The sequence below is a fragment of the Nannospalax galili genome, unplaced genomic scaffold (assembly GCF_000622305.1).
Source record: "Nannospalax galili isolate Female #2095 unplaced genomic scaffold, S.galili_v1.0 scaffold1354, whole genome shotgun sequence".
Lineage (NCBI taxonomy): Eukaryota > Metazoa > Chordata > Mammalia > Rodentia > Spalacidae > Nannospalax > Nannospalax galili.
Genome location: NW_008335784.1, coordinates 1,632,727 through 1,645,388, shown reverse-complemented (window position 1 = coordinate 1,645,388; position 12,662 = coordinate 1,632,727). Strand labels below are relative to the sequence as shown.

The 12,662-nt window shown below is 34.0% G+C and overlaps 1 protein-coding gene across 4 annotated transcripts in view; it reads left to right on the top strand.

Annotated features, from left to right (window-relative positions):
• Nbea (neurobeachin) overlaps positions 1-12,662 on the top strand; it is a 715,145-nt gene that overhangs the window by 251,799 nt on the left and 450,684 nt on the right. For all 4 annotated transcript variants that reach the window (XM_029562257.1, XM_029562254.1, XM_029562256.1 and 1 more), the window contains 3 exons: positions 2,064-2,244; positions 3,539-3,669; positions 6,412-6,519. In XM_029562257.1, the coding sequence (XP_029418117.1) occupies positions 2,064-2,244; positions 3,539-3,669; positions 6,412-6,519 (420 nt within the window). The remainder of the gene's footprint in view (positions 1-2,063; positions 2,245-3,538; positions 3,670-6,411; positions 6,520-12,662) is intronic.

Sequence of the window (12,662 nt, the reverse complement as noted above, 5' to 3'; positions counted from 1 at the left end):
CTTGGTTATATTTTGAGTTTTCATATCATCTTTTAATCAGGCATATCTTATGTATATTTTAAAAATTTATTTAAAGGATTATTTTCCCATTGCATTGATGAGAAATAGTTTTCTCATTCACAGTAATAGTTACCTTATCATAATATAAGGAAAACCGTATTGCCACACTGCTATGTACAGTCAGTCAGATTTGAACTGTAATTTCAGGAGATAGGTTGAGATACATACTAATAATTAATGATAATTAGCTAAGTGACATTTATTTTTCAAGCCTTCCATAAGATGCTTACATAAAATGCATCATGTTTGTAAATTATTAATACAGAATATAACAAGAATTATTTTCTGGGTTATTCTTTATGTTAAGAATGCCTCTTATGGGGCTGGAAAGATAACTCAGATAACTCTTGCAGAGAACCAAGGTTTGAAACCTAGCACTCACATGGTAGCTAACTGCCCTAACTCTAGTTCCAGGGGATCTGATGCCATCTTCTGACTTCTGCAGGAATTGCACAACATGGGTGCCCTTACACACATGCAAACAATAAACTCATACACATAAAATAAAAATACTAAGTAAAATATTAAAAAATAATGCCTTTTACTTTCAATTTTTTCAGAATAGTTTTTCACAATATATGGACAATTTAATAATTTTGTGTTCAAATTTTATTCACTCATTTCAAGAAAAAGCATATTTCAAAGGTTGGATTTGCAAGCCCTAAGTTGAAAATAAATTATTAACTAATACAGTGAGGTAAATTCATATTTTAATAATTCAAACTGTTGACAAATTTAAGAATACATCTTTAGATATATTATTCTAATATTTTGAAAAGTTCTTGAGAATATTTGACTGATCTAAGTAATGACCAGTCTTCCACTGTCTTCCACTATATAACAGGTGAAAATAGATTTTAAATCTTTTTTGCTTTTTGTTCCTTATAAACTATTGAGGTCAGTTTTTTCAAGTTTGTAATTCTATTGTCAGTGCTATTATGGATTGATGCTATGTGTCCATGAAATGTCAATAAGCAAGCAGTCTGTACTTAAGAAAGGCACCCTCTTCATGTGGATGATGAGTATAAACAGCATTAAAATACTTAATGTGTAATAGATGCACCCACCGTTTGCTTGACTTTTTCATTTTTATGAAGAGGTAAGATAAATGAATATAAATAGTGTGCCCACTTTGAGAAAGTTTACACAATAGGACTTTTTAATTTATAAAGCATTCCTTCTTTTTTCCCTGCTTCTTCTGACACTAACAAGATGAATTCTAGTTATAAACTTATGTTATATATTATAAAATTAAAAATAAAGTAAATGTTGCCGTTTCTTATACACTTACAGAGTTACACATTTTGTGAGACTAAATGCATTCTAATATTCCCTCTGAAAGCAGGAAATTAACATTTTATCACAGGCAATATTTCAGTGAAAGTATAACTTTCAACAAACAATTCTATTTACCATCTTACTGCTAGGGCCTCATAGGTCACCAGTTAAATATCTAGAAAAATAATCCTTTTGGTCAGTATTACCTTCATTTTTATTGGATGGAGAAAGCATCTATTTCAGTTTGTTATTCTAAAATGGCTAAATAATGAATATTATCCTAGCTTGACAATCATCTCATTTTAATGCCAAATGAAATCACCAGGTATTATCTCTTCATTGCTCATTACATAGGTAGGAAGGTAAAACACATCTTTTTGTAAATGGAAATCAAAAATGCTTATTTTATACCTTGTAAATGAATAAAACAAAACTAGTGTAGGAAGATGTATGTGGTGAATTATTAGTATCTTTGTAAAATTATGTCAAATGTTTTATTCAACTAATATGACATCTAAAACTAATATTGACTTTTAAATTATATTTTTCTTTATTAAAGACTAGTTTTTAGGAAAATTAATTTTGGCATAGTAAGGTAGTATAGAGTATTAGTTTATTATTTATATTCTTAATTAAACCTTCTAAACCTCTGTTCGATTGTAGTGTCTGTTACATGTGTTGTATTTCCCAATTTTAAACGAAGTTTACATCTCGTTTTTTTGAAGACTGAGCTAGAGAACATTGAAGTGACACAAGGCATGTCAGCAGAGACAGCAGTGACTTTCCTCAGCAGGCTCATGGCCATGGTTGATGTCCTAGTGTTTGCCAGCTCTCTAAACTTTAGTGAGATTGAAGCTGAAAAGAACATGTCTTCTGGAGGTTTAATGCGACAGTGCCTACGACTGGGTAAGCGTGCTAAGGACAACAGCCCTCAGTGAATCATTACTCAAGATTGCTGTGTGCCACTCTGAAGTACAGAAAGTAATTGATTCAAGTTGGTGTTTGTGCAGTTTAATGATTGTCATATGATCTCCAGGATTACTAAACTTTAAAAACTTGTATCTTCACATTGGAAATTGCACGGAATTGGTAATCTTTTATCATTTATAACTTGAAATATAGTCAAGCATACTTGGAATTTTTTAAAAATCAATAAGATTGGTATTTATCATTGAAATTATTATGCAAATCTATTTGTGAAACTTATTTTGATGCACTGATACTGAGGTTTGTGTCCTTGGCCCACAGACAACTTGGGATATAGTTCACTGGTAGAAGAACCCTTGTCTAAAATATGAGAGGCCCTGGGTTTTATGCCTTTAGTGAAAGGAAGGAAGAGAGGAAAGGAGGGAAACTGTGAACCAAATTCTCTTTCCTAAATACTCTCACAAATACTGTTGACAAAGACCATAGATTTACCTACAGCGATGAAAGCTAAATACTGAAACTTTTAGAGCTGATTATTCAATTGTAGTCAGTATAGTTACAAATATAATCAAAATAAGGGCAGGGCTTTATTATTAAACATTTCAGAGGTCAATATGAGTGTGTGTGTGTGTGTTTGTGTGTGTCTGTGTCCTGTGTTTGTATTGTATATAACTTGTATATGTGATTGTGTATGCCCATACATACATACATGTTGAAGGCAGATAATATCACACACCCCCGTCTATCACTATCCACCTTATTCCTTTGAAACGGGTCTCTTTGAAACTGGAGCTATGTTACTGGTCTGAAAACCTCTTACCTCTTATCTCTGTCCCTCATGGGGTTACAGGCATATGTGGCTACACCCAGCTTTTATATAACGGCGCTGGAGATTTGAACTGAGGTCCTCATGCTTGCACTAAGCCACATCCCCAGGTTTCCCTCTCCCAATATACTTTTAAGCTATTAACATTCTTACTGATGTAGAATACTTGTGATAGTGAGAGATGAATAGTTATAGAATTAGGAAGGATATTTTGGAAGCTTGAAAGACACTGCTAATATTCTGTTTCTTATGCTGTCTGCAACTACATGAGTTTTTATTTAACATAATATATACAATTTACATACTGTATTTTGATTAGAAATTGATGTAATTTATTTTTTTTAAGTTTGATAGAGGAAAAGAAAGATACAGTAAAAGAAATAAACATAATATTTTGTCAATACAGTTGAGTCAACAATTTGTGTTAATACCTTTTTGATTCCCTAGTTTGTTGTGTAGCTGTGAGAAACTGTTTAGAATGTCGACAAAGACAGAGAGACAGAGGAAACAAATCTTCCCAGGGAAGCAGTAAACCTCAGGAAGTTCCCCAAAGTGTGACTGCCACAACAGCATCCAAGGTACCTAACCACTGTCCATGTTAAATACACTTTGTTTTCTTTTATGTGAACAAGGCATCATGGTTGGATGCTGAGACAGCTTTAAGCTCTGGTCCTGGCCATCTGCTTTATTGTTGTGTCACCCTGATTGAGTAATCTATTGAGATTTGCACTTGTAGGTTATCAAATGAAGCTACTAGTAATTTTTGTTGCATAGAGTTTTTATAAGAATTATATCAGCACATAACAGTAGAAATTTCTGGTATTTCTGCTATAGTTGCATATATTGTCAAGATTTCAGCCTATGAACAGTGTGCTTTTAAATGGATGAACTTTTGGTGATAAACATAATAGTGAAAAGGTACTGAATGCCCATAAAATGAATAAACAACATATAGTATTTTGAATACACAAGCAGTTCTCATTGCATATTGATGCTTTTTGTCTTATGTTTAATGACACTTGACATCACAGGCAGCTGTTGTATTCATGTGACTGTTAAGATTCACATAGCTGTTTTGCACTCACTTGCCCTGCTGTAGCTTATGTATGCACATAACCATGGCCTTGTTTGTGACCTTTCATGCATACTGCAGACCTCATTTACCTCATCTAAAGATTTTGTTTTAACCTCTTAGGATTGTATAAGTCCTTTAACTTGAACTGCTTCTCCTTACATTTTAACGAAGAAAAATGTGTTTGGGTTTAGCTTGGATGCCGCCTTCTCAGGACAACAGTTTTTAACACCATTACCTTGCCTTAGTCTAGGAATACTTCTCAGAGACTTTCAGCAAAACCAGAGTATCCTCTTATCACTCACTGCACTTGTCATTAAATGTTCAGTATTGACACAGTAATTTTTTTGCTCAGAAACTGAAGACATAAATGATTTTGTAACTTCCATGGTTTTGTATTTCTACAATTTTCCAGTGGACCAACCACACCATTATAGAATCTATTGGTCATTTTGTAGTGTTGCAGCCTCTTTTCTTGTCCACTACCATCAGGGAAAAACCATACATACTATTTTACTGCTGTCAAGACTCCTCCATGCTCTCTATTGTTTGGGAAGTTAAATATTATTGTTTTGGCAACCTGGTTCACATTCATTGTGCAGACACATTAAAGGGTACCTTTCTAGAGGGCAGTGACATAACTTGGTACCACCAGAGCATTTGGAGCACCCTCCCTGTTTTCACATATTTCTTACATGATGCTTTAGTAAGTAAGCCATCGCTAATTTTTAGTCTAGCAGAAATAGTTCTCTGACACTAATCTCTGTACATTTACATGAGTCGTGTATCTTCATGAGACCACCTTTTCATACTGTGTAAACAGGAACCATAATCCAAACTTGTCCTTGTACGGTCTTTACAAAGATCAAATGAAATAGTGTAATCTTTGGAAAATGTAAAACAGTATATGAATTAGAATATTTATAGTTTTTTCTACATGTTCTGTAAATGTTATCTATGCTATGAATTATATGTAGCTTTTTATAATTATCCTTTGATAAAAAGTATTAGACTATTATTTAGCTAATCTAGTTGAGTTAATGAGAGATTAACATTTCATATAAAATAGGTAAATTGGGGGATTTTAATGGAAACCATATAATTCTCTGCTTCAAATACGATGCTCTATTTTCTATGCTGTGCAACACAGGAATCTAATAGCGTCATTTAGGAGTGAAATACCACATTGACACCAATAGAGATGTAGAAGTAGGCCTATTTTTTTCTCTTAAGTCAACAAGCACAGACTGTTATGTTCAAAATTACATTTGCATTTGCATGTATACATTGTCAAATTTAAACCACATGCTTTGTAACACATTGCAGAAGTGAAAAAGTACTAGATTAAGTTGCAGGGAACTTGGCTCACTTACTAATTTATGGTATAACTATATTATCTATAATCTGTTGGTTTTTGTTTACTATATAAAAGCATTTCAATGCTAATACTCTTACAATATCTCTCAACTGTAATGAGCTGGGACTAAATTAGTTTTAGAGCTTACCTTTTAAAAATAGATCACAAGGGCTGAAGAGATGGCTCAGAGGTTAGGAACACTGGCTGTTCTTGGAGAAGACCCAGGTTCGAATCCCAGCACCCACATAGCAGCTAACAACTGTCCGTAACCTCCAGTTCCAGGGGATCCGACAGCCTCATCTGTCCTCCACGGGCATTGCACGACACAGGTGCACTTACCTACATGCAGACAAAACACACATATGCATAAAATAAGAAATATTTTTTAAAAAGATCACGAAGTGATTACATAGTAAAACATAGTATTATTACTTACATAGTAATATTACTTATTACTTAAATAGTAAAACTACAGTTTCATGTATATATAAAAGCATGATGAATAAATTAAGAGAAATGGAGACATTTATTAACTGGAGGTAGGGAAAGTGAAACTCAGGAAATTTTCTAGTGAGCACAAGACTCAAAAGTAAAGACTCGAGCTCAGATCTTCTGAAGTGCAAGGTCAGTCAGTGTTCTCCTTCACACTTACCTGCCTTTGTGAGAACACAGAGGTGCCTATACTCATGGAGAAACAAGAACACTGAGAAGAGATGTCAAGTAAAGAACACAAAACAAGTCTGTGTTAAAGTTTTGTTAGTAAATACTAACTAGGTGAGGAGGAAGTAAATGATCTGGCCAGTTGAGCCCAAGGTAACAGATACTACAAGTGATACTTCTAGGTATATTCCAGAATATGTTATTTCTTAACAATTCTCTTTTGTTTTCAAGACTCCTTTAGAAAATGTTCCAGGTAACCTTTCTCCTATCAAGGATCCTGATAGACTTCTTCAGGATGTTGATATCAATCGCCTTCGTGCTGTTGTGTTTCGAGATGTGGTGAGTTACAGCTGCTTGATTTCCTTTAAAAAAGGAAAATGCAAACTTGTACTGTAACTTGTTTTAAATAATACACATTTTATATGGAATGGCATACCATCACTAAATGCCCAAGTGTCTGGAATATCTGAAGTATATGGCATACTTCTGATTGTGAAATGGTTGAGCCTTAGCTTTCTCTAAAATCTTATTGATGCTACTTTAAAAAATGGTGTGTGTGGTGTGTGTGTGTGTGTGTGTGTGTGTGTTATAAAGGTCAGGGAGATACCTCAGTTGGTAAATTGGGACCTGAATTCAGATCCCAGGATCTACATAGAAGGAATGCTGATATGCATCTGGGGATGCTGGGAATGTGGGGTCAGGCAGAACCCAGGAGCTCACAGACCTTCCAGTAGTCCAAAGGTAAGCTCACTTCAACGAGAGACCCTGTCTCAAAAAATGAAATGGCAAGTGATAGAGACAGTGAATCCAGTGTCAGCCTCTTTTCTCCACACAACACACATACAAGCAAGCCCACACACCACTCATGCACACACAAGTGCATATACTATCACACCTGTGATAATATTAAGAAATTTTGACATTTATTTTGTACTTCAAGATCAGGGGTAGCCCCAAAGCACAATTCAGTTTATTTTACATTACCCAAGCATGTCTTTTATATTCCTTGTTTCATCTCCATATATAGAATGTGTTATTATTTTCAATATGTTTTATATTATTCATGAAATAATTAACTCACTCATTAGGTATTGATGGAAGTTACCTTTGCGAATGGGGAGATGTTTCTTTCTTAAAAATTGTATTTATTATTGTTGTGTGTATGTATACTCATAATGTGTGTGCATTAGTGTGTGACTCACAACACATGAGAGGTCAGAAGACAATTTTGTGGAGCCCACTCTCCCCTTCCACTTTTATGAGGGTTCAAGAGTTGAACTTGTGTCTCCAGAATTTCACAGTAAGAGTGTTTACCCACTGAACCATCTCATTGGTCCTTGTATTTTGCAAATATGGGTATCTGTAGGAATCTGATTAGAAAAATCACTTAGTAACATTTAGGGGACAGGATTACTTAAGGAGAAGGTTTTACTGGGGCCCTGTAATCCATGACCATGTAGTCAATGCAAATAAAAAAAAGATTGACCTTTTTATAAATTGTATAGAAGTGTATGCAGTGTTTCACAGCAAATTCAGTATCGATAAAAGTTTGTTAATATTCATATCACAAACCAGCCAGTTTAGAACACATTTTTATTTTATTTAATGATTTAAGATATATTTGAAGAACTTTGTTTGAAATGTCTATATTGTAATAAATGGAGTGCTTTGTTCTTTACCATGTGATTTAGGTGAAATTAAGTCACAGAGTCTGATGTTTCAAGCTGTGGATATGCAATGGACACTATCAAATCTTTTAAAAAATTTTTAAGTATATTTTCTCTATTTTTATTTTATGTATATGAGTGTATTGCCTCCATGTGTGTAAGTGCACTGTATTAACGGTGTTGGATTCCCCTGGAACTTGAGTTTTGGATGGTTGTTAGCTACCATGTGGGTGCTGGGTTTCTGCAAGAACAGCCAGTGTTCTGAACTGCTGAGCCATCTCTCCAGTCTGTCAAATCTTTTAAACATGCATTAAATCTTATAAATCAGTAAGAAAATCAAGAACAGAATATCCAGATGGGAAAATATAATAGAAAATTAGGCAGTAGATATAAAATATGAAGTATAAATCAACAGCATGATTAAAAGTATCGTTAGATAACAGAATACAGCTTAAAATGAGAAGGTATATTTTTCAGCATTAAATAAACTAAAATGTAAATAATAATGCTTAGCGTTGAAAGGTGCAAGAATCAGGCTTTGTTAGGCAATCATTGGTATGTAAGTATAAACATGGTAAGCTTTTGTATAGTTTTTCCCTGATAAACTCTTTCAAATATTAATAACTTTTAACACTGCAGTTGCAGTTCTACTTGAAGTTGTATATCAGTGTGTTTGAGTGGAAGGCATCAGTCAGGTCTATGTGAAAATTGCCAACATAATAATGACAAATTTATATAGCTCCACCTTTATGTAATTTGAATATTCATGTAAAGGAAAAGTGTACAGCCATTAAGATCATACTTTTGAGGAAAATTTAAAGACACAAAAAAATTACGATGGTATTTTAAAAGAAAACAGCATGTTTAAGTAATGAATACATGCTATTACATATGCATACTGAATGTATGTGTGTATGTGTGTAAACATGTAAATACATATACATATGAACCACAATTAGAGACTGGAAAATATATCAAATTTCTAAAAATGATATCTCTAGATAAATATTTTCATTTTATCCTTTTATACTTCTGTATCATTTTCTATAGTAAACACGTTTTAATACTTGCTAAATAAACCATGAATAAGAATTGCACTATAATCTGGATTCTAATACAGATCTGGAAAGAAGTTATCACCTGGTTATTATGAGGAAGAGCTTATGAAGAAAATTAAATGAGTAAATTGCTATAACATGCAATGTATTTTCATCTCCAAATGTGCAGTCCTAGCTAACACCTAGAAGAGGCTTATGCTAAGGGTCAAGTTTTTTGTAAGTTGGAACTAAAATTTGTTCAGGCTTTTATAATGATAATTTTCTTAGAATTTATAGATGTTTTTTAAATAGTTTACATCATCTAGCAGTGGTTCTAAGCTTCTTTCCTGAAGGAATGGATTGTATTAAGTGTACTAGAGTGGATCTTTCAGAAGGTCATTCAGGTGATGTGATTTATGTTTCTTAAGGTTACTATACAGGTCACTGAATCTGCTATCCTAGGCTTAAGGTAGAAGGTCAAGAGAGAATTTAAAGAGCTGGAGAAATGGCTTAGTGCTAAGAATACCCATTGCTCTTGCTGAGGACTTGCGCTCAGTTCCCAGTACCCATGTTAGGCAGCTCATAACCACCTGTAACTCCAGCTCCAGGGCAATCAATCTGATGCCCTCTTCTGGTTTCTGTGGGTACCTGCACTCATGCACATATCCACACACAAACAGACATAATTAAAAATGAAATTAATCTTTTTCTTGTTTGCTTTTAAGTTTTATTTATTACATTTAAAGTTTTATGTTTACGAGTGTATTGCTTGCATGTAGGTAGATGCACCTGTGTCATGCAGTGCCCACAGAGGTCAGAAGAGGGTGTCAGATCATCTGGAACTGGAGTTATAGATGGTTAGCTCCCATGTGGGTGCTGGGAATTGAACCCAGATCCACTGCAAGAGCAACGAATGCTCTTACCTGCTGAGCCATCTCTCTACCCCCTCCCCAGTATATCTTTAAAGAAAAAGAGAGTGTAGAATTTAGAAACATTTAGGCCATGCTATAAGTATAAGGTAGATTCACAGTCCCAACCAAAAGCACTACCTTTCCACCACTAGGTTTTATAGTTTCCACATTTAAATAATCTATGATTGCAAGTGTTTTACAGTTGATAGTACATTGGTCAGTCATATTCATTAATGATAAAAATTCTGCTTTATAACTCAGACTGAATGGGGAAAAATTATGGAAGAAAACCAGAACAGTAAAAATAGGAGATATTTTAGAACTTCTCATTGGTGAGAACAAAGAGATGGGAACAGAGACAGTGATGTGGATTCTTCTGAAAAAGTCTATGATGAGAATACTGAAAGTGATAAATACCAGGTGGTGTTACGAATATGGAACAGCTTAAAGATGCTTAAGAAGAGTACGTCTAAATAAAGGAGAGGTTACTTTTAATACACCAAGCTGCTTTCTAGTTGTGGAGGGAGGGGTCAACATAAAAAGAGGACATTTTTACTAAAAAAGAAAACTTCTGCTTTAGTTTTGAAAATTTTATAAAACACTCATCTTTAGTTAAAATAATTTCTAAAATCACACCTCATTTGGGTTTTCTAAGAAACATACATAGGGGCTGGAGAGATGGCTCAGCAGTTAAGAACACTGGTTGTTCTTGCAGAAGACCCGGGTTCGAATCCCAGGACCCACATGGCAGCTAACTACTGTCCAAAACTCCAGTTCCAGGGGATCCAACAGCCTCTTCTGTCCTCTGCGGGCATTGCACAACACAGGTGCACTTACCTACATGCAGGCAATACATGCATACACATAAAATTAGAAAAATAATAAAATATTTTCCAAAAATGAAACATACATAGACAAATTGGATATATTTATATTTGTGTGTGTGTATGTATATATCTTTACAGGACAAAAGGCATAATGTTAGACAATACTCAGAATAGAAAACTTTCATGAATTTTCCTCCTTAAATCTATCTAAAATGTTTTGCTTTTAAAGCATGTATTTTTCTTAGTAAGATTACAAACATGTCCATACAATATAAAAAAATAAAATATATATATATATATATATATTAGCTGTATAGGAGGAGAAAATTTTGCAACGTGTAAAACATTGCTTCAAACAAGAAAGGTCTGGTGAGTGAGGTGGCCCAGTGGATAGATGTGCTGCTCCCAGGCCTGATAACCTGATGACACACACAAGGTGGCAAGGGAGAACTAATTTCACAAAGTTGACTTCTGATTTTCACACATGTGCACTTGCATTCTCACATACTTGTACTCATAAAATTAAAAAAAATACATCTCTGAAATTTTTTTCAAAAAGAAAATCTTTGCTTTCAATGTTTCTTGGTAAACTGAAATTGTGAGAAAATTTCTTATGCGTCTGTGTTCTCCATTAGAACATGGATTTTATTAGGTCTCCTGTATATAAAATGAAATAAGTAAAGGTAAATTTTAATCCTTAAAAAATTGGGGCTTGAGAGCACTGGCTACTCTTGCAGGGGATCCAGGTTAGATTCCCAGCACCCACAACTATCCCTAACTCCAGTTCCAGGGGAATCTGATGCAGTTTCTGAAGTTATTTACAAATTTGTAACTTCATAGTTTACATTCATTCATTTTGCATGTATCTGTTAAATGCTCTCTAGTTGCCTGGAACTAGTTCCTGTGGTAGTCTGATTGCACTTCATTTTCATTTGTCCCTTCTATCTGTAATTCTCCTCAGAAGGAGTATCCGTTTTAAACACTTCCCAAAGAAATGGTATCTTTGTAAAAAACTGTCCATCACCCACACTGTGTGAAAATACTCCATCTATAACACTTGAAAACAAATTTTATCAATTTTGCTCATTTTCTCTGTTAACTGCTCTTTTTTTCATTTGACAATAGCAAATCATCAGTAAATATTATAATTTGTTTTCTTTCTGACAAATATGCATAAATTCTGAATTGTATTAGCATTTTGCTTAAATGGCCTAACATCCACTAGGAGAGTGACTGGACTGGAATCCATTTTTCTTTTCCTTATTTCTGTCATGCTTCTTACATGGACCTGCTCTCCTAAAGTTTGGGTTTGGAAAAGCCTGTCTTCAGGAGCTGTTGTGAAATCCCTGAGTACCTGCCTTCATAGATTTGGTCTAGCATGGATTTGCTATGAGAGGTCCTTTAGCTTAGCCCTCGTCATGTTGTTCATAAAAGGTGCTCATCTCAGCTTTTGGAAGAGGGCTTTCAAGGTTACATGCAGCTCATTATATTTTGGGGAAACAAAGCTGTTATCGTGCTATCTTTTCTAACAAACCTCAGTCTTCTTTTGACATGGTTACCTCAGTAACCTAACGTGTATTGTTTTGTTTTGTTTTCTTTTCAGACCTTTTACCACTTTATCCCTTTACTCTGACAGAAACCATTTTATGATTAAACTTTGCAAATGAGTACCCTCAAATATTTGCAGTGTTTTAGATGTCATTTTCCTGTCTAGAAAAGCCAGAATATTGCATCTTTTTATCTGTTAATGCAGCCAAAGTTTTAATTAGCTTTTTTTTTTAGTGTTATTATGCCAAATTGTAGTTCACAGTGAGATGGTATGAAATTAGTATTTTATGATTACTACCATCTAGTACTCAGAATTCCTTGATCAGGTTGTAGTATGTTATTCTACTTGAAATTTTGGACCATTAATTGTATTTATTGATAATGTTTAAGTGTTTGATTTTTTTAAGAAAACAAGGACATTAAATTTTTTGAAATATGTGCCTATATGTGCATACATAACATTATGCTGTACATATTAAATAAAAATGGTAA